General features: G+C 41.3%; 1 protein-coding gene across 2 annotated transcripts in view; it reads left to right on the top strand.

Moving 5' to 3' along the window:
- HTR2A (5-hydroxytryptamine receptor 2A) overlaps positions 1-11,819 on the top strand; it is a 28,305-nt gene extending 16,486 nt beyond the window's left edge. For both annotated transcript variants that reach the window (XM_040542033.1, XM_040542026.1), the window contains exon 4: positions 9,499-11,819. In XM_040542033.1, the coding sequence (XP_040397967.1) occupies positions 9,499-10,298 (800 nt within the window). In that variant the 3' untranslated portion in view covers positions 10,299-11,819. The remainder of the gene's footprint in view (positions 1-9,498) is intronic.
- The last annotated feature ends 11,628 nt before the right edge of the window (positions 11,820-23,447 follow it).

The following is a 23,447-nucleotide window of genomic DNA, read 5'->3' as shown; positions in this document are numbered from 1 at the left end:
AAAAGTGGGATCTAGACACAAAAATTCAGCCAGAACTGGGGTCATGAGGTGCAGACCATGGCCCTAAGGAGGCAGCAGGCAGCAAAAATAATGTGTCTCAGCCTGAGCCTCAACTTTCTGGACCAGAAAGTCCAGAAGAGTTACAGGGATGGTTGTCTGTCTCAGGGCAAAAATGTTGCTAAAGAAAATAAAATACCAAAAAACTTATCTGACAGTTACCCTCAATGCCATGTTAAACTAGACAAGATCAAACAGCAGTGCCGGAGAAATCTCAGAGAGATACCAGCAGAAATATCTGTTCAGTCCAGTGGAGGATTATGCCAGAGTTAAGTAAATTACCAGCATCTAACTAATCATCTAAAGTAATAATTAAAAGCCCAGAAGTGTAAAAACTGGGATAGTAGAGGATCTTGTCATTTAAACTGCTCCAGGAGCCATCACATTAGTTGCTTATGATGGTGGAATACCTAAGATCTGTCCATAATTTCTCGCTTATTGCTACTATTGCTTTTTTTTTTTATGAAGCATTACTGTGTACTTAGCACGTAGTATAATAAGTTAGCCCTGAGGAGCCTTCAGGAGCTTCACAGCTAAAAAGGCAGACTGATAACGTGTGATCTGGGAAGATCCTGATAAAAACGTATTGTGGTGGTTTTTTTTTTTTCAATGTTGAAGCACAATTATATCCAGACCTATTCTCCTGGGGGCCTGAACAATGAACGTTGCAGGAAGCCACCTGTCATGGAAAACAAAAAGGTGATTTGCTAAGCAAGAGGTATATCACAGGTGGTAGGAATTGATCCCACTTACAGGTTCTTTTGCTTTTCAGACAGCAACATTCACCAAACCACTGAAAACTATAAATTTTTATCTTCTTTCAAGTAGAAATTAAGCCATTGCTACAGGGAACTTAGAAACACCAATGTGATTTAAACTTTAACTGTGTACACAGAAAGGGAAAAGGATGTTTGACCTGCTCTCCTGCGTTTTGCTGAGCAGCAGCAGTAACAGGTTTGTCCATCAAGGAGCTTTAAGTAATGGTGAGGAGCACTTTGCCCCTCTGCGGATAGCTAGGCTGGAGACTGATGGCACATCTTGAAATTTTTCAGACAAAACATTCATCTCTTTATCATAAGGTCAATCACTTCCAATCATTTCTAATCATCATGGATGAAGTGGTTACACAGCCTGTGTCCCCCAGAGGAGAATATTAAGGCCAGCTCCCTCCCGGATCCCAGCTGACAGCAGGACTGCAGATGCCATCTGGCTACCTTGGGCTCGGAGGCTGCTTGGCCAGCCACCCCCAGGCGAGCTTTCTCCTGTCCTCTGTCCATGCTTAGTTAGGCACCTCCTTACTCTCCACTCCTTCCAGATTCAGGGATAGTGGTGATCCCAACGATAAATTGTTGTAGTAAATAATATTGCAGATAAATTGCAGGGTGGGAGGTCTTAAAAGTTTGCTGTTGTTGCATTAGAAACCTTTACAATTTCCTCTAGGCACTGTGTAATGTGACACAGCGTCCTCTCTCCTTCCTGGCAGGCCTCCCCTGGTTGGAGGCAGGGATTAAAGCACAGGCAGATGTACAGAGAGAGCTGGAGCCCATGCAGAAATTTTGGCACACAGGGCCACGTGTCCTGCCAACCTCGCTTGAAATGCAATGCCACTGTCCCAGAGGGGAGAGCTGGGATGGAGACCAGGGCAAGGGGCAGGCAGAGGGCTCCCAGGAGACCTCACCAGACCCATAGAAAAATATAAATTGTATTGACAAACTCTAGAGAGACTGTGGGGTCTCCTCCTGGGAGAGCGGCACAAGGCGCCTGGACGGGGTCCTGGGCACCCTGCGCTGGGGGGCACTGCTGGAGCAGGGCTTGGGGACGGGGACCTCCAGAGCTCCCTGACAGCCTCAGCCATGCTGTGGTTCTGTCCATTTCTCATCATCATCTGGGAGCCATGGGGCTGAGCAGGGAAAAGGAGGTGCCTTTTCATCTCAGACGTGATGTGATAACATGGTGCCAAAACACTAGTGAATCACCCCCACAAATATTTCTTGTCTGGGGGTGTGTGCCCCTCTAAAGTGTCACCTGGGAAACACAGGGATGGTGCTTGCTCAGGGGAACAGGTCAGCTCTGCGAGCCACCATGACTCTCCTTACTGGAGTTCAGGACGAGTGGGTTTCTCTGGACCAGAATCTACTATTGGCTTTTAATCTCCTGTACTAAACAGCTAAACAGCCCTGTTCTGCCTTCTGTTGCAAAAGCAAAGTCCAGATGCCTTCTTGCCTATCCCTTCTTTCTCTATAGATGCATTTATAATGACTTGTATTTGCATGGTAATCTACACAAGGCAATGAGACTTACTTTTTATCTAAAAGTTGACACACTGAACGAGTTCAGGGTTGGGGTCTTTGACAACTTTCTCCAAGCTTAACATAACTCAGATATTCAGAATCAGACTCTGAGATCTAGCCCAGCATGGTAACAGGAAGATCCATCAAACCTCTGGGAGATCCGAGGAAGAATCCAGCATGTGCTCCACATTGTTTTGTTCCTTAGCCATACTGTACAAAAAATTATCTACTAGGCAGTTTCTTATTTAGTTAAGAAAAGTTCTGAATCTCAGTAGATATAAATGCTATAGTAAATAAGCAGCTGGAATTCAAATATATGTGTCATCTAAAAAGGAAATTTTTGCATAAAGTCTTTCAGTCTTCTGAGGTTTCCACTGATCAAGGAGAACATACTTTGCTGGCCCTAGAGGTGAAAATTTTACCCGTGGGTGGGCAGTCCTGCAAGTCACCAGTGTGCTAAGTCCAGGCAGAAAGAATTTTACTCTACAAAGACAAGAGTTTCAGTTAAAATGAGGCTATTTGCAGGCAAGGACCAAGGAGGGGATTACCTGGAAATTACGAGCACATCAGGAATAACTACAAAAATATAATATTGAAATGAGATACCAAGACTAGCTTTGGGAGCCTCCATGCTTATTAATGACCAGGCCAGGCAGCACAGGTTTCTCCAGCGCTTTCTTTCTCCTTGGAGACCCCCCTTCCGCCCACCTGAGTGAGCAGAAGGTGAAGGCAGCCCATGCAGACCAACTTGTGCTGGCACTAAGCTAACAGGTTTTGGTTGCAATAGTAAGGCTCCCTATTTCAGCTTGTTCAGTTGAAACCACTGGGGTCCATTCACCATTGCTCCTCGCTGCATACATGGTATAATCCAAAATCCCCAGTCCCTAAATCTTTTCTCAAAGGAAATTTCTTTAGGGCATTTATAAATCTTTCTTTCTTTCTAGCTGTTTGACAAGTGTAGACTTCTAGGTGCCTCTTATAGTCCCCTTAGTGAGGGGGTAATCGTATTACACAGGAGGATAACAACTTCCCTTGATCTGGGATAGCTGTCAGGAGCCAATATGCACCTTGGCAGAAGCCTCTTCCCAAACCAAAGATAACATCACTAGATGAAAAGCAACAACTGTACTGGTGGAGAGGCTCTACTGGAAATTGCAGTGTAAAAATTAGCATCTTTTCATCAGATACTCAGAAGGATTAGAAAATTCAGCAAGGAAGTAGGAAAGACTGGACCTGAAGGACACAGAATTGCGATAAATAAGTCCTGCTTCACAGCTAAGAAAGGGGATTTGGAGTGCATATAGACAGAATGGCACTTGGGTATGAGAGCAAGGAAACTGCTGCACCCAGGAAATAGGACTGCATGCACATTTTGTAAGTGAACAGGATTATACCAAAGCAATAAGCAACTCCATCAGCAGTTTCTTCTCATAAATAAGCCAACCAGGGAGCCCTGGATTTCTAATCAGTTGGGTCAAAAAAGGTGCAGCCATCCTTCATTTCTTGCTCTGTCCTCTCTGTAATGCTCTACTGATTCTGATTTGTTTCTTTTTAAATTATTACCACAGCCTTGCAAATTAACTTGGACAGGCAGATCTCTGCACTTGTAAGAAATAGGCTTCATATCAACAACAAATATATCAGGAGGACACTGAGACTTTTCTGATTCTATTTTTTGAAAGTGAAATAGACGAGTTACAGCATTATACTATTATAAATGATCATTTACAATAATTTGCTCATGTAAAAAGAATTGAATATATCTCCTGCTAGGCTAAATAACACGCTTTCTGAAAGATTTTCTGAGCTGCTGACAGCAAAGCTCAGAGTTTTTTCTAACATTCATGCTGACTAGATGGAGCCTCCAATGGTGTTTCCCAAATCACCCAGTGCTTTTCAACATATCCTTTCCCCTGGTGGAAATTTCTGCTTCTGCATTGCTACCCATCAGCAAACTGCACAACTTTGCTATCTGGCAAAATCTGGGCAGTAATAAAATTGTTAGCACATCTCTGTGCAGTGGCCCAGGATTTGGCCCATAACCCAAGTATGTCAGAATCGATGCAACTGCTAAAATTTGAGCCAGGAAGATTTCTTTTCTTTTTCATGCAAAGGTGAACAAAGGTGCTGAAATTTGTCAAGAAACTGTAATGGCATTTCTAAAAGGTATTTCCTAACTCGTGCACATTTATTTAGGTGCACAGTAATGCTCATTTATATTAAAATCAATTGAAATTGGTGTATATGGGCTGAAAGCTGTTTCTGCTTGAAGGAGAGTTAACGGAAGGAACCTTGACTTTATCAGTTCATTCCCCCTACTTCTCTTCATCCTAAATAGCCCAAGTTTGTCAGCCTTCGGGGCATATTGTAAATCCTGGCTTTGAATCATTGATAATCTCAGCAGCTCAAGGCAGCTACGAACCCAGTTTACCTGTCCAGTTAAATTGTTTTTATGGCTGCTGTGTATCTCTGAAGATTTGCAAGCCAGCAGTGTGTACCACTAAATCAACCTCTGTCAGTTTTACCAGGATTTTTGAGAGAACAGCATGAAGGATGCCATTGCTTTACTTCTTAACCTTTGGTGTTTTTAAGCGCCTTTTGTCATTCTGAAGTTGTACCCAAATGGTTGAGGTTTAACACAGGATTTATTACTCATCTTTATTGTTTGGGTTCTGTTTTGTGGTTTATTAAAGTCTATAGAGTTTGAAACAGCCACCTGTGTATAAATCAAGCTATATGAATAAATCACCTTATACTGGAGGAACATAATATTTAGGGTTTGTCCACAAGGGAAAATGTTCTGATATAAATGGGAATACCAACTGGAAATGCAGTAGCTGATGTACTTCTAGTTCTTCAGTGGATACTCCCATTCTATGCCAAGAGCTTCCTTGTGCCTCAGCTCAATTTGATTTGGAAACAGAGTAAGACAAAGCATAAAAAAAGCATTCAGAGCATATCAAGACTTTTTCCAGACTGACCTTGAGGTAGCGGGAGCCAGGGACGTGGGGTGGGCAGGGTGTGGAAGAGCTGAGCTGCGATAACTCTTCCTGCTTGGTCCTCTCTAGAAGTTTGAATACACTTGCACAGTCTGTGTCTTCTTAAACAGCCACAGTCACCAAAAGCAGGGAGCTAGAAAGCAAGGACAGCATAAACTGCAGGAAAGTACATATCTGAATCAAGGAGAAATAGATTGATCATCTTTAAAGAATTAATTCAGTCTGTTGCTATAAAGCCTAATAAAAGCTAACAGTTGACCCATGCCAACTGTTTGGTGAGTGACACAGGCTGCTGTGGCTGACACTCTTAAGGAGTATGGGGATTTCTAGGGAAGCCAAACAAATCTTTGGCTGGGTGCTGAGGTCAGGCTTGGGTGTGCGTGGGATCTTCCCTGCAGATCCAGCACCTTCTTCCTGCATCTGGGTCAGCAAGAAGATGCTTGCTGCCACGGATGACAGGAGTTATGGAGCCCAGCTTCATATCTCCCCATCTCTTGTCTCTTTGAAGCCTGAACGTGGGGTCCTTTAGGAAGTGCCATGCTGCCTATCTGTTGGCTCAGGCTCTTTCTCTGAAATATGCCAAGATGGGGTACATGGGTACAGTAATTTTAACATAACCTTTGTCAGCTCTGTTATTTTATCACGAGGTTAACTGGTATATCAGCATGCGTTTTTCACATATCAGTGAATGCATGGATACAGCTTAGACCAGGACCTTTTAATAACTCTGCCTACAGTATGAGTTTGATCTTGTCCAAACCTCATTGCTATGTGGCTGACATTCATGGCTTTGCACAACGCCTCCTAAAAATCCCATCAGAGTAGAAGCCTTGGTTTGCACAGGGAAATTTCTATATTTACATTTTCAGCATGACTGCTTTTGAATTTTGTCCCTGTGTCCTCACTGGGACACATTTGCCATTTTCATGCTACAAAGGCCAAAAGCTAACCATCGAAGAGAGACAAATTCTGCTCCTTTGGGAAGGGGAACAATAAGGTTAGTCTCTATAGAGATATGAAAAGATAGATTTGGGCTGGAAGTTAACTTATTCCATGCCACTATATCACTTGTGGGATCCATTACATCAGCTGAACTGGGATGTACACAAAAAGGAGGTTACAGCTGTCAATGTTCTCTGCTACCAAACTGTGTGATGCCTCTGGTACTTTCAAATTTTATAGGGATCAGCTACCTCTGGCTGTAGGAGAAGGATGCCTTGAATGGTCATTCAGAAAAAAACATACAGGACTAGGAGTGACTGCTGCAGCTCTGCTGTGAACAGCACTTTTGCACTTGAAGGAATCACAAGGAGATGTGCAAACTCCAGCTTACAAGCTGAAGCTCATTTCCATTCAGTCACATTTCAAAGCCAAAAATCTGGATGTGAGATGCCAGTTCTTCTGAATATGTTCACAACAAAACAAAGCAGATGGAGAATTGCTGCCCTTGTGTTTCGGGTGACGAATTGTAACTGACTTTGGCCTTTCCCTTGAAAAAGCTTGCAATTACACCAAATTTTTCCTCTTTCTGGTGATGCTGACTCTCCTCCCATGACTCTTGATGCAGCTGAACCGTACGGTCTGTAGTAACAAAAGGCATCTTTTTACTCTGTCAATACCATTGTTTACTTTATCTCTGCAGCTCACATTAGGTCCTTGAATGAAATGAAAAAACAGCCCTGCTGTTATCTATACTGGGCAGAAACGGACGGAAAACCTGTGGTGTTGCTCTGACTCGGGCTGTATTTCCATGAGGCTGAAATGCGCTGCTGGCAGGCACTTAGTTCCTTCAGTATCCCTTCAACTCATCTGAAAAAAAGAAAAGGAGGTTCAAAACTTTCCTCAGATCCATGGAAGGGTTCAGCACCTTGAATTATTCAGGCAACAAGGCTCCTGCAGGTGACTTCTTCCTTGGTGTCTTCAACCAGACTGACTTGGGCTTTTCTAGGCACGACCCTTCCTGGAGCTGCTGGAGGTTTCTGACAGCTCAAGCCAGGAGCTACCCCTCACTGCATGAGTTTGCATCTGACACGCTGACTTCTCACGGCCAAAACTCCAGCTTGTAGGCTCGTGCAGTCTTGGAACAGAAATAGAAAGGGCAATACCACAGGCTCTCCATCACCTTCTGCCCTGGGCAGATAAGGAGGGTACTGTTGTGAATCGGCCCAAGGCACTGCCATGACTCAGTTCAAAGCTGTGCAGATAAAATAAGCCACAGTGCTGTTAGAGAAAGAAAGAGCCTTGTAGAAGCTCCAGGAGCACCCAAAAAATGGAACATTTGAGGAGAATAATAGCTTAATATTATTACTATTATTATTATTTTGCACTGTGCCTGGACTCCAGGGCCTTCCTCTAGGACTGGTGCTCAGGCACTGGACAAGCATGAAATGAAGCGAAAGCTTGCGTTTTCAAAGAGCTCTCTGTCTAAGCACCAGAGTGAGAAGAAGGGAAGGGAATGAAAAGGAGGTAGAGAGCAAGTGCCATTAAAGTGCTGGTAGTGGGAGGCTTAGTGTCAGGACTCATCTATAAACCAGGAAGGACATTCCTGGACACACAGGGGTCAGGTAGGGCACAGCATCCTTCTGTCATGTCAGTCATGTCATAGGAGATTCTACTCTGATTCATTTTCTTCCCCAAAAGCCAAACACAGCACCCAGGATTTCTCTTTGAAGATGCAAAGGGGAGTGAGGCTCCCTGGTGATGTTAACTTTCCACAGGAGTCAGACTCCCAGACGTTTTTGTCCAAGCAGGGTTGTGTTACTGCTTCACAACTCCACTTTTGCTGTCTTCACAGCACATCATCCCTTTTGCTGTCTGAATACTGCCTCTCTTGGAGAGACAGCATCCATCTGGGGGGAGGCGAGGAGAGAAATTTAAACCAAACAAGCAAACCAACAAACAAACCAACAAACAACAACAAAGCAAACGAGCAAAAACCAGCAGCTGTTTGACTTTGCACAGGCACTAGCAGCATTTGCAGAAGTCCCTGGGGAAATGGCTGAGTGGGCTTGAATCAGGAGGAGCAGTCCAAGGAGAATGGATGTTATCACCTGGCTTTGCTGTTCATGACAGAGCAAGGACATCGCACATTCTCCAGGGGAAGATAAGGTTTGCACTGCTGCCGTTGCCTTCGGGCTGTGCTTTGGCAGGGCAGTGTGCAGGGGCTGGCAGTACTGAAAAGGGACCTTCGCAGTCCTGGAGGGTGAGCTGCATCGCAGGCTGTCTCGTATCGTTGTCTCTCAGTGCTTAATTTGTCCCCATCTTTCCTCTGGCTGTTGCCATGGGAAGTTTTTTTAGCATTTAGACTCTGTCGACTGTATGGAGATTACAGGAAGAGCAGAAAAAGACCCAATGGACGATTACTCTCAGACTTGCTAAATAATTTATCTTTCCTCCTAAAATCAGTATTTCACAGCCTAGTCAGAAACCAGTACTGAGAAAACTTTTAATCCTCTTATAAGAAACAGCCCAGGACCATTCTTGACAGCCACCCCAGAAAAGAAAGACGAGATATCACCTTGATCACAGTTGATAAAGCCTTTGCCAGGGTGGCAGGAGCAAGGGCCAAGCATAGGGATCATTGCAAGGGGTCAAGATCATTGCCAAGATCCAAGAACAGAAGAACATACCCTTTTTTTGCTACCACGTATTATGTGACCCTTTGATGGAAGCAACTGTATCTTACCTGTGGCTGAGGTTTTTTTTGGAGAGAGGGAATTGAGATTAGAGCAGAATCCTGTGTAATGCCAGTGCTGCTCTTCACCTTGCCCTTCTTTGCTGAGAAAGAACAACTGTGTTGCACAAACCATAGCTCACTTCATCAAATTCAACATGTGCAAGACCAACATTTCACACCGCATGGTTTCTTAGTGTGGCCCCAGTAAAAATGGAGTAAGAACAGGATTAGTATCCTGCTGCTGCTGAAACATAAGACACTGTATTTTTCCTTCTCCTGTGTAAATTCAATTTGCTTTGGGATGCCTGTCAATCATGCCTCTATCTGTTAATGTTCATTTATGTCCTGTAACCGGTAATTCTTTGAGAAATGAACACTTCACAGTTAAGAGCATTTTGTTTATTTTTTCTTGGAGACTGAAAGCAGTATTTTTTCTTATCATGTTTAACCTTCTCTTTCTCTAATCCACCTTCAGGTATCTCCATGCCTATACCTGTCTTTGGACTACAAGATGACTCCAAAGTGTTTAAGAAAGGCAGCTGCCTTCTTGCGGATGAAAATTTTGTCCTAGTAGGCTCTTTTGTGGCATTCTTCATCCCTCTAACTATCATGGTGGTCACTTACTTTTTAACTATCAAGTCGCTGCAGAAAGAAGCCATGTTATGTGTGAATGACATTGGCCCAAAGACCAAGTTTGCTTCATTTAGTTTCCTCCCTCAGAGTTCCCTTTCTTCAGAGAAACTCTTTCAGCGCTCTTTGAACAGGGACGTGGGGACTTCTGGGAGGAGAACCATGCAATCCATCAGCAACGAGCAGAAGGCTTCCAAGGTCCTTGGCATTGTCTTCTTTCTGTTCGTTGTGATGTGGTGCCCCTTTTTCATCACCAATGTGATGGCCGTAATTTGCAAGGCGTCATGCAACGAAGAAGTCGTCGGTGGACTACTGAACGTATTTGTTTGGATTGGCTACCTTTCTTCGGCTGTCAACCCACTCGTGTATACGTTGTTCAATAAGACCTACCGCTCAGCTTTCTCTCGTTACATTCAGTGTCGCTACAAGGAGGAGAAGAAACCTTTCCAGCTGATTTTAGTGAACACTATCCCAGCGCTCGCATATAACTCCAGCCAGCTCCAACTGGCGCAAATGAAGAGTCTGAAAAAAGAGGCAAAAATGATGACTAAGGATTATTCAATGGTCACGATAGGAATACATCACGTGGATGGTACCTCAAAGGGAAGCATCAGTCCAGGAAACGAAAAGGTTAGCGGCGTGTGACTCTGCCAGCCCATCAGCACATGCCATGGCAACCACCAAGAGTACGCTGAAAATTTCACTGCGCCGTGAAGAGCTCTGATAGCGTAGGAAAATCAGCCCTGTTCGAGAGACTCTCCAATAACATCACATACACCTCGTATTATCCTGTTGACGAAAAGCAGGGTTGAAATGGTATCCAATGTGCAATTTTTTTTCATACAGTACTTTGGCTGTTTTAAGCACAGGCTTTATTAAACTTATTTTTTTAATATTCTAAAGGACATATTTCTTAAAGAAAAAAATGCAATTTCTGGTATTCTAACATGGGCTGTGAAGAAATGTATGCATTTCTTTTCTCTTTGCAAGTGAAAGCTAAGCTGTCCTTTGATTTCCTCGCAGAGTAGGTTCCAGCTAGTTTGCCTTGCTGCAATGGAAATTTGTTATCATTTACTGAATGAGCACTTTATGGAATTTTAAATAAAATGATGGTTAATTTACTAATATATATTTAAGATAAATTTTAAAGCATTAAAGAAAAATCTATTAAAACCTGTATAGACGAATTATATGGAAATTTTGGTAATGGTGTTTTTATGGCTATTTTTTCTTCTGAGTGACCATTCTGATATGTTACTGGACTTTCCTGCCACTTGCTCTATAGTCCAAATTAGCAATCTTCAGAAGTAAATTATACTTGAACAATCCTTTGTTTCTACCACCATTCTTAATCTTTATTTCATGTCTTGCACTTTATTTCCATTCTAAAAGTTTCATATGTTCTATTTAAAACTTGAAAGTAGTTTTTTCAAAAGTAATATTGGACATGGTTCTCTGCTCCTTCCCATTGGTGTTGACAGGGAAGTGAAGGGAGAGAAGAGTGGAAAATCAGGCACAACATTGCTAAATAATTTCAAGAATGATTCTATGCCTCTGTTTGATTCCAGAAGAGCCTGACTTCCACTTATCAGTGGAAGTTTTGCATGAACAAATCCTCTAGTAAAAGGTTTCAGCAGAGTCTCTCTCACCATTTCTCTTTGGTTAAAAAGGCCGTTATGAAGGTGTCCTGGTTTTGTTTTAGTGCTTGTAAAGTCAGAATTATTTAAGAACTGTTACTTGTTCAAAATTGTTTTCCCTATTTTTGCTGTTTTGCTGTTATGGTAGATTGCTCAGGAACGGTAGGTAGCTTGCACTATGAGGACTCAGCCTTAATGAAATATGTTTGGGCAAATTAGGCCCACTTGAAAATAACAGGACTTATAAACAGCACCATATTTCACCTGCATAGCTCCAAGGGCAGAAAAAACATTACATAAAGAATATCAAATACATCATCTGAAAGAAATGCCTAGTCATTAAACTTTTCCTTTTGGGCATCATAGACAACTTAACCGAAGCCAGTGGGACCGTGCTGGAGAGCAGAGATACAGATGTTGCATCCATCTGCAAAACTGAAGTCCAAGCATTTGATTCATTACATGAATTTTTGCAGCCATAATGAAGAGAAGTAGGATGCATCCGAGTTTCAGATCCTGTCCCTTTTGAGAAAAGGCACTACCTATCCAGAAGCCAAACTCCAATGCCTTCATCATTTAATAAGCCCTTCTCTTGAAGCTGTTCAGTTTTCACAGGACAATTACATATCCACTAGAAGGGGGGAGAGAAAAATCTGATTCTAGCCAACCAGCTGGGGTATTTGACTAGAAGAGGAAGACCTTTAGGTTAAAATACTGAATTCTGTGGTAGAAAAAGACTTAGAACTTGGCTGGTTATTTGGCTGATTTCCAAGCAACCCTTTTATTGTTCTTTTACCAGTTGCCAGTAAGACAGCTAAATCTGCTGTATTTTGGGGCAGTTTCCACCAACATAGGATAGGTTTGAGCCACATGGGTCACACTCCTGTGTCCACATGGTGGCACTGACTTGCTCCACAGCCCTCAGGATTCATGTGCAGGTCGAAGCAGTGTGCTGCAGCCCTGTTGCAGCAATGGTACCCATGGCATCCACAGGCATGTGGCCATTAATGGTTTCCCCGTCCTCTAAAAATGGGAACTTTGGATCCCCTGCTAAATCAAGTGGTGTGAATACTGTGCTCACCATGCTGGTTTATGGAAACGCTTGGTCACCAGGACCAAAGTGAAACAGCTTCAGCAGAAGGAAAAACCAGCCCACTGCTCCTCCCTTCCTACACGCCCCCGCACTCCTGCACAGCAGAGCAAGAGGGGTGCAAGCCCACACCTCCATATTGGCAGAGAAGAGATTGCAGGGGGAAGCTGCTAAATGCAATGAAATCCAGGGAAGAGGTAGGCAGAAACAATCAATCAAACAAACAAAACTAAGGTGTTTTCTGAGTAGAGGTCTGAGGCTCAGGATCTGGCACCAAACCAGGTTGCCTTCATATGGTGAACACTGATACAGGATCGAAAGACTCTAATCCTGCGTGTCAGGGGAAAGGAAACACAGGTGCTTCCAAAAGTGGAGGGAGTTGCCACCTTTCATGCCGTTCATTCCCACTTTGATGCATCCCTGTCCTTGCAAAAGAGACAAGCAGAAAGCCCCGGTCCCATTGTCCATCCGTGCCAGGCAGCAGAGCTGGCCTGCATACCTTCAGATGTATATGGGCACCCTGCACTTTTCCAAAGCTCAGTTTTTCCAGAAAATCCTGGGGGTCTGGTTGCTGTGCAGCACCATCTCCTTCACTCGGCTGCACTTACCAAGCTGTTACCGAACATTTAACATCCACTGCCTATGCTCTCTGCTTACTGTCTGCATTTCACCCATGTGGCAGAACAAATCAGCCTCCCGTTTCTCTCTCGTTTCACCTTCTGTTCCTCTCTCACAATGTCAAATTGCTCAGGTTGCAAATACTGACGGGGAATGTTTCATTACAAACAGAAAGGGTTTCAATTACTCACTTGATGTTTCATTAGAAGATGACTCTGAACATTAAAATCCTTCCCGCTTATTAAAATCAAACCTATATTTTGGGGCTAAGAGACTGGGCAGCATTTCTTCAGTTGACAGCTGGAAGTAACCTAACATTTAATATTTTTTTTTGGTTAGAAGAAGGGATGATGCCTGAGATTTTAGTACTGCGGTCACTCAGGTGGTTTTATGGAGTGAGCATCAGCTCTTGCCCAAGAAACCTAAGCAAAGCATGCATAGCAGATGAAAACTATTATCTCCAGCTCCTTACGAACACCTTTGGCAGTTTTGTGAGGCCTGATTCTGCCACCTTGCACCAAAATTTTAATAGATTTTTGTATGGTTTGCCTTAGTGAGGATGACAGAGTCAGTGTCTGAATATGTAATACTCACTGTGCCAGGTCTGCAGGAGGTCTAATCAGTAGATAGCAATTAACATAGTAGTTACACTGCTTACAGATGACAAAGTTCAGCTGTTTTCAACCAGAATTTATAGCACTGGACCTATGGTAGGGATGAACACTACAGTTTAACACGACCAGCTTCAGGCAACAGCTCCATCTTGCAAAAAAATAAAAGTGAGTGTTTTCATTATGCATCAGACTGGAATGGAAACTTTCGAAAATTTCCAGGCAAATAAAGGAAAACATTCACACGGACTAGCTCAGAGGTTAGGGCCTTCTCCTGCCATACAGGAAAAGCATGATGAGTCAGTCTGTCATATCCGCCTCCAAAAGAGCCGCTTCATCTGAAAAATGTTTTAATCAACAATTTTTCAAGTAGATCTACATTTTATTACTGTTAAGACTGCATCTGAAAATGTCCAAAGACATAAAGCTCACCATGTATCTCCTAAGCTGGTGTGCATATTTATAAACTTCAGGGTAAAAAAATCCTCTATATCAATCCCATTCAGCCTATCATGCACTGTACTTATGTAATTATTGCCAAATGGTGAGATGCATTCTATTTTGAATACCCGTATGTTTGCTTATGTAAATACATAGAGAAAAAATGTTTGCTGTATTTTGTAAATGTTAATGTAAAATGGTGTTCTAACGCTTTATTGTTTTGTCAGATCCCACTGCTAGTAAAGCAGATTAAAATGCTCAAATGCTATCAGTTGTTTTATAAACCGGAGGTTTGTCTTAAGTAGCAATTTTGGTTTGCTTTAATTTCCCTGTTATGTACCCACAGTATATCTGCTGAAAGCTAAAGTTGTGTTAAAGATCTTGCTCAACCAACAAAGAGAAAGACCGTGTTGCAGAATTTAACTATCTATCTCAGAAGACTGTGGTCCAGAATGAGCCATTGCAATCATTTTTTCCTAAGACAGCAGTTCTCATGAAAAGTTTTATACTCTTTGGACAAATACATACAGCTTACAACATTTCAGCCTCAGAAACAACATACTTGCAATAATATAAACCAAGTACATTAGTTTTCCTAAAAAGTCACACTATAAGATTAAAATTAATAAGCATCACAAATAAATAGCATTACAGCACTTTACACAGACACAAATAACACCTGAGTCGCAGAACCACAGTGCCATCTATTGGTAGTATTTCCTTTCATAGAGAGTATTCTAACGAGAACTCAAAATGGATATTGTTACTTCTCGATTTTTTCCATCTTAATCCCAAAACACATGTATTCCTCTAAACTGATTTTATGGCATACATGCTCTTCTTCACAGTTGCAACGTGTATTAGAGTAGTAGGGCTGTTAATAAGAAGTCCCTGACAAATCTAAATGTAGTCTTAAAGTTTCATCAAGCTTTAAAATGCATAGAGGAGAGTATACAGAGGCATCTTTTTCAGAAGTTACCTAATAAAGGTAAATGTTATTTTAGCTACAAACCTGTGAGGCACCACAGAGTGAAATCCCTGACACATTACCACTCAATTTAACCTCTGTAGTACTAAATCACTGGACATAGGCTTCAGGACAGAATAATTACTCATATTAGTAGGAAAACTCCTTTCCAGATTTACCTGTTCTGGCATATTTCGCACTGACCATTGAAACAGAGCAAATCTAGCTTATCCATCTGGCACTCTAACCCCTAAAAGCAAAGAACATATTTGGAAAAGAAGGTATTTGGTCTACAGGTTTACAGCGTAATCTTCTGAGACTACTTGAAATATGGCAAAAGGATATTTGGAAATTTTGTAAAATGAAGTTCCTTGATTAAATCATATTATGTTTGATTTTGCTATTTGTATTTTAATCAAAGACATACCATGTTATCTTACACTGAAAATGGTTCTAACAATGGTTCTGCAAACCAAAATTAATTATGTTCAAAGATACTTAACCACAAAAAAAGTATATAATTTTTCAGTTAGATTGAAACTAACTTTTAGGGTAAAGAAAACCTGACAAACCAATAGTTTTATTCAAAATCAGTGTGTCATTTTATATGTGTAAAGTTACCCATATTCTTAGCCATTGCAGGATGTGAATTGGGAGTAACTGCATCTATATTGCTGTGTAACCAGTACAAAGTAAGGCAAAATAGGTGATAGCAATAGTTGCTCATTTCAACTGGCAAATTTATCAGAATGGAAAATTAAATACTAATTAAAACAAAGAACTTTAGGTGGCTGCAGAGAAAAATTAGAGTTCAATATAGCCAAGCATTGTAATTTTTCAAATGCTTGACTTGTTCAGGTTTTATTTAAAATGTGTAAGGTAATATATTTTAACTATGAGTACTTTGCTACTCTGGTTGTGAATGGAAACCTGGGATCTTTCACTAAGAGAACCTAATAAATTAGCAGAAAAACTTAAAAAAAAAAAAAAAATCCATGTTCACAGTGAGGACACTTGGGAAGGATCAGCAGACTTCCTTACAGACGCATGTCAGATTTGCCTCTAATAAAATTGTTAGCAAAAGGATAATGAAGTAAAAGAGAAAAATATATGGAGACTATGTAAACAGCATAAACCTCTCTCCCTGAAGGGAGTCACCCCATATGTGCATCAACATGGTCCCTCATCAAAAGTTCTTAAATAATCAGTCTTCACCATTGAGGTAAGATACCAGTGAGTCCTACAGGGGCCTGTATGGTGCCTGTGGTGTTTTACATTACTGTAAAAAACTAGAAAAAATATATAAAAGTGGCAGTATTCACAGTGGAGAATTGATTGCAAAGACCATGCAAAGGCCTCATGACATTCTGTGATGGCCCTGAAAATGGCAGATGAAATTCGAAGTAGATAAGGTGATGCATCTTGGGAGGGAAAAATCAGTTATGATATATGATTTTATGATATGAATTTATGATATATAATATGCTCTAAACTGACCGTTGCCACATGGGAATGATATTTTGTGTTATGGAACCACGTAGAAAATGATCAGCAGTGGTTAAAAAAGTATTTTTGTATGACTTTAAAGAGTACATAGAAGAGCAACAAGGACAATCAAAATTACAAGATGGCTTCCATTCAGATAAATACACAAATTGATTGGGACTCTTCAAGGACTGGGGAAATTCATGAAAGAAAAATCCAGGACGGGCTCTTTAACATAGAGATTACAGATATATCTAGCCAGAACACTGCAGGGGTCTCAGAGTGCTAGATGTTAGCATCTCCTGGACCTCCTTGCCAAATGCTTGTGTTCTTCCTTCAACAGCTTTGTGCTGCAGCTTATCCTGAAAATGGGGTGATGGGCTGAATGGACTTTTGGTGTATACAACTAAGCTGCTCTTGTGTTAGATTTCAAACTGAAGTGATATGGGTATGAATTTAATTAAGCAGTTCCTCATCTTTCTGTTCCTGCTCTTCCATAAGTATTTGTGCAAGTGCATTTGTGATTGATCTAAAAGACCTCAAGGAATCAATTTGCAAATTCTTAGGTCACAGTTCACTGACAATACAAATACTAGTATTTCCTGAGTTTGCGTTTATTTTTCCTGCTATAGGAAATGTATTCTGTAAGGACAAAAAAAAAAGATTGGCAGTCTGAAAATCCTTATGCACTTCTTCAGTGCTCCCAGGAACCCAGTAATAAAAATTATGTTCATACAACCACACAAGGGCCACAAGAAATGGAGGCAAAGAAAACAGTAGTTAAAATGACGGTTGTTGAGTTCCAAAACAACTTTATGAACAGCTCATTTTGTAAAGTCTTTGCTGCTGAGTAAGTTGAAATATTGCCTTTTCCTCAGCATTTTTTAAAAAGCCACGCTCTTCAAAATAATCTTTAAAATAGAGAGCAGAAGCAATTCACCATAATTTACTTGACTCTCCATCTTACATCATTATAAGCAATAGAATTAGATAGTCCTTACAAGAAGAATTTATGCTACTCAACTCAAAGATTCTTTCTACTATTTTGATCCTTGGTTTGTCAAATGACTTAAAGTCTGTGGCCTGAACTGCACCCCAAGACCAAGAAAGAAAGTTCATTGTCCTAACTGTACCTCATGGCTCATACAGGGATCAAGAAATCCTAGGATAGCCAGCTGGTGTTGCTGATTTTAACTCATTCCCTCAGACCTAAAGAAAAGCTTATCTTCTGGGGAAAGGCTCCCATGAGTCAAAACAAATACCACTTATGTCTCCACTTCTCCTTGGGGCACCCCTAAATGAGAAAAGCCCTAATGTTCCAATAAATTATTTATTGGCTGAAATGGAATTTAAATTTGTGCTTTGACGATCTCTAAGTCAGGTCTTGTGTGAGTCTATATCTTTCTTTAGAGTAAACATCAATTTTTACTTGGATATGTGAATCCAAAACACCAGCTTTAAAGGCTTGGTAAATCCAACATAGGGAACTTAAACCTGTATGCAAAAAAAATTCACAAGCACGCTCTTTGTGAGTACAAAATTAATCTATACAAGAAAGAAACAGAAAGCAAAAGATGTAATACAAATATATAAAATTTCCCACAAAAAAAAAAAAAAGGAAAAAAAAAAACTCTGCTTCATTTTCTTAATTGTATAGCATTAAGGAAAAAAAATACTTTTAATCAGAATTATCAGATATGTACGCCTCACTGGATTTGGTATCATTTGTAATATTGTGGTTTTACCCTGCTAAGCAGCTGAGCTCCACCACAACTGCTCTCTCACTCTCCCTCATCACAGGAAAAGAAGGAGAAAATATGATGGAAAGGGCTCAAGGGTAGAGATAAGGACAGGGAGGTCACCCACCAATTATCATCATGGTCAAAACAAACACAGCATAGGGAGATTAATGCAATTTATTGCTTATTACTAACAGACTACAGCACCGAGAAGCTAAAAGCAAGCTAAAAACACCTTCCCCCCATCCACCCTCTTCTATGTCCTCCCCTTGAGCAGTGCAGGGGAACGGGGAATGGGGGCTGCGGTCAGTCCCTGATGCTTTGTCTCTGCTGCTCCTTCTCGGTCACTCTCTGCCCCTGCTCCACGTGGGGTCCCTCCCATGGGATTCTGGCACCCCCAGACCCCTGCTCCTGCGTGGGCTCCTCTCCACGGGCTGCAGCTCCGGCCTGGGGCCTGCTCCTGCGGGGGCTCTCTATGGGCCACAGCCTCCTCCAGGCCACATCCACCTGCTCCACCGGGGGCTCCTCCACGGGCTGCAGCGTGGAGATCTGCTCCATGTGGGTCCCATGGGCTGCAGGGGGACAGCCTGCTCCACCAGGGGCCTCTCCACAGGCCGCAGGGGAACTGCTGCTGCCTGCCTGGGGCACCTCCTGCCCTCCTGCTGCACTGACCTGGGGGGCTGCAGGGCAGCTTCTCACTCCTCTCTCCCAGCTGCTGTTGCACAGCAGGTTATTTATTTATTTATTTATTTCCTTTTCTTCAATCTGCTCTCCCAGAGGCCCACCCAGCATCGCTCCCTGGCTCGGCTCTGGCCAGCAGCAGGTCCCTTTGGAGCCATCTGGAGCTGGCTCTGATCTGACGTGGGGCAGCTGCTGGGCTCAGCTCACAGACAGGCTACCCTTGCAGCCCCCTGCTACCAGGCCCTGACCACATAAACCCAATACAAACACATGCTTACTTTTGCATTTTACCAAAGTAATGAGAAAAAATAATATTTCTTCCTGTACTACCGTAATAAAAGAAGCATGCTAGTGTTTTTGTTTGTTTTTCCTCTATAGAAGTTTTCAGTGTTTTATTCACTCCAGAGACAAAGATATAAAAACAAAACAAAACCTGCTATTTTTTTTTCTAGTTTTTTTATCACAAATGGTTTATTTCTGCAACTGCAAATGTTCTGTTTATATATTTCCTGTAGCCACTCTGCAAAAAGGATTCTTGAACATGTCCAGCCTCATAGCACTTCAGAGCTATTGAGGGCATTCCAGCTCACCAGTGCAGTACTGCAGAAACACCAATATAAAATACGCCCAAACTAAAAGAGAAGCCAGGGGAGCTATACAGATATCACAGTGACAAAGACAATTGCTGATTTAGACATCATCTCCGGGCACAGAAGAGATTGTGTAACTTGATGAAAGACAAATTAACAAAAACTGGTCAGGGAAACTTCTCCATTTGCCAATATGTTTAATCAAATCAGGTTCTTACTAAAGACTGATTATGTCTTTCCTACAGAATGAGAAAACTTGTAAAGAACAAGAAGAGGAGACAGCATTGACAGTACTGTAACTTGCATTACAGTGATACAAAAAAGCTATGGACTCAAATGATTCACTAGGTTTCTAATGAACAAAAAGGAAACCATGCAAGCAAGAAATGGAGCAAGTAAGAAAAAAAAAATTAATGCAGGTGGATAAAATAAGTGAGGGTGTATAGTCTCCAGCTTCTGCCATGGGCTTTGGTGGAGAAGAAGCACCTTAGGCAAGTCATGGAAAAAATAAAGAACTGCCTTGAAGGGATAGCAGTTAAATGATATCACAAGTTGCACCAAGGTGAAATCTTGACAGTAAGGAAGGAAATAAAAAGAAATAAACTTTGAAAAATCTAACTTCCATCTAAAAAAATGAAAATAAAGATAAATGGATGTGATAAACAAGGGTAAATTGAAAAAGAAATCAATAATAATGAAGCAGCAGATAAATTCTCCTTCTCCCTGTGTATGGCTTCTCTCTTGAAAAGCTGAAGTCTTGAAGCAGATCACATCAGTACAACCAGCTTGAAATATACTGAGGAATAATAATATGAACAGCCATATATGTTGCTTCAAAATCATCAATAGGATATTAGTTTAAGACAATTTAGAAAAGCATGGCATTACAACAACAAATTACTAAATTATGGACAACTGCTATAAGAAATTGCCCTATTTAGCTTTGCCATGCAAACAGCTCGTTGTAGGGATGAAACACAGCCGTCACATTACTTTACCTATGCATATATTTCAGTCATTTTTGACTGAAAACAACATTGGAAAAGTTGTTTACAGTAAAGAACTGCATATAAACAATCTAAGCAGACAGTGAAGTGTGAATGCAGTGGTCTGAACAACCAAAGTGAAAATTAAACCATATGCCAAAAATAAATAAATAAATAAAGAGAAAAAAAGGATTGGGAAGCACTAGCAGGAGACGGGACTCATAGCTATTAGGGAAAAGAAGTTAGCAACTAACATTCTTAATTCAAACTGCCACTACCAAAGCATTGGCAAAGCATGCACCCAAGTGCATGACAGGGGGAAGGACTGTGTTTACTGAAAAGAAAATGGGTCAGGAAGAATTTGGTACTATAAACTTAAGACATACAGATTGCTTGCCTACAGTGTGGAATTTTCTTGCTGGAGTCTTTACTGCAAATCTGTTTGATTGGAATGAAGGTAATGGCAGGTTTCCCCAAGTATAGAAATGATACTGAAAATGTGAAAAAGCAAAAATCTTTCTGATTTTCTGATAAAGCCATCTTTATACATGCCAAAATAAATGCTAGATAGATCATATGAAATCGTATCTCCCTACTGGATTAGATCAGTAGTAACATGATTGAAAGTACTGTCTCTAGGGGGAACATATAGCAAGTGTTTTGGAGAAGTATATGTTGTGCTTGGAATACAATTATAAAGTAATAAAGCAAGAGTACATAAGCTATGAGAATTTCCAAAGTGAATTCCTGTCATTCTTTTCTTTTTAATATCCTCATTTCTACTGTTTGCCATGTTGCAACATATAAAGAAACACCATTTAATGATGAGGGACAGGAAGCCCATTTCACATCTTTTATTTACAGACAGTCTGAAATGATAGGCAGAATGAAACCAAAATGAATTCATCGGTGACAGCTGCAGATGCTGTCTTAAAGGATACAGAAATGGCATTAAGGTTAAAAAATGTGCATAATCTAAGATACTAAAAAGATTTAAACAAAAAAGCAAGGAAGAGATTGAACCAGGTTGGCAACTGTTTACAACACTATCCTGGTGTGTTTTCCACTTTGCATGTTCTTACACACAACATACACTCAGCTGTATGCCACGAAAACTGCTCTCTGGAGGGGCTGCAACACAACCCTCACATTATTGACCTAGGCACTTATTTTGTCATTTTTGACTGAAAAGACATATAAAATAATAATTATATCTTGATGTCATGGAGATGTGGGGAGGGCAAGGAAACTCTTGAGTGGGCTGCGAGCTGGATCCTTCTGAACGTCACTGTGAAATGGGAACAAACTGAACAGGGGTTATCTAAGAGATTTGGATAGGAAATAAAAATCTCAGCATCAGTGCTGAGATAGGCAGGTTTTATACTGCCAAGAGAGAAATAGCTAAAAACAACTGCAGATACCATGCAAAATGAGATGTGTGTAAGGACAGCTGACTATATATATGAGAGAGAAAATAGCCTGGCTAAAGTTTGGATCAAATAACAAACTAACTGGGCAATATCTTGCTAATGAGACTAGGACATTAAGAAAATAACAAAACACACAGAGATAGAGATGAAAGAAAATACCTGGGGAGTGTTTTAGAAATGCTAGTGAAGAAACATCAGTTTGCTTAAGGGCAATTAAACCCGGCTTGCAAAAGAAAAACCAAGAGAAGAAGGTTTAAACAGCTCAGTCACAAACTATTTGTATGAGATATATCAATGTACGGGGACAGGATAGGAAAGGCAGTCTGGAATGCAGCATGGGTAGCCAAGGTCCAAGGTCCAGCAGCTGCGTTACAAATGGATCTATCAGCACTGTTGGAGAAGAGTAAAAAGTAATGGGAGGACAAAGCTGGCGTTATTGTGCATTGCTAGAACGAGGGATTATAAATAGAAAAGAATTATTGTCACATCAACAAAGTAACAGATAATCAGACTGCAAAATGTTATGGGCAAAAATAGTTACTTCTAATAAAGTACATGCTAGAAGACTAAAAAGAGGGAGAGTGCTCTGCTGAGGACATTTTTTGGCATCTGATGGGCATGCTTAATTGCAAGTTAAAAATATATATATATTAACAGCAGGAAGTGAGAATTTGGGATAGGAACAGGATAAAAGTACTTCCTAATTATTATTTTTTTTTTTGTGATCTGCCACTAAAACTAGAAATCGGTTTTATTAGTTTTATTATAAAATTTGGAGTCCTTCAGCTGGCAGTTGCTACTAAGAATAGTGAAATAGCAGAGGTAAAACATTTCAAACTTTATGATGCTGTGGTCCAAGTTCAGGATGATTTAGCAACATTTTCCCCTAAAGTCTTGGTGGATGAATGAAAGTACTGCTAACAGAAATACTTGTTTTGAATATTTCAGCATTATCAGAGTCTCTGGATTGACATTTTACAGTTCAAGACTTTCTTCATCTTCAAATCCAGCAGAGACGTGGGTAGGTCCCTGAAACACTGGGGCACAAACACACCAGAGTCACACATAGATGCTCCCCTCCTGGCCTCCAGGCCAAGCTGGAGAAGGGCCTGAAGAGACAGGACAGTTGAGGGGATGCCCTGCTCCTCCAGCAGGCCCCTACAGAAGAAGATGCCTGCTCCAAGCACAACTTTACCGTGCCCAAACCACACAGCCCCTGCTGGGGTGCAAAATGGCAGCTGCCGCCATGGAGCACCTTCTCCCTGCAGCTCTGCTGGCTGCCTCGAGCAGGTTTGAGCCCTCCCTATGCTCAAAGTATAGGGAAGCTAAGGAGGTTCTTAAGAGGTTTTCTCCTCAAAATACAGGGAAGCTGAGGAGGGTTGTAAGAGGCTTTCTTCTCAAAGTAGAGGGAAGCTGAAGAGGTTTGTAACAGGTTTTCTCCTCAACAGGGAAGCTGAGGAGGTTCTAAGAGGTTTTCTCCTCAACTCTAGAGCCAACTAAACAACTCTAGACCTCAACT

The sequence above is a fragment of the Cygnus olor genome, chromosome 1 (assembly GCF_009769625.2).
Source record: "Cygnus olor isolate bCygOlo1 chromosome 1, bCygOlo1.pri.v2, whole genome shotgun sequence".
Taxonomy (NCBI): Eukaryota; Metazoa; Chordata; class Aves; order Anseriformes; family Anatidae; genus Cygnus; species Cygnus olor.
Note: the sequence above shows the minus strand (reverse complement) of the source record. Positions and strands in the feature narration are given on the sequence as shown.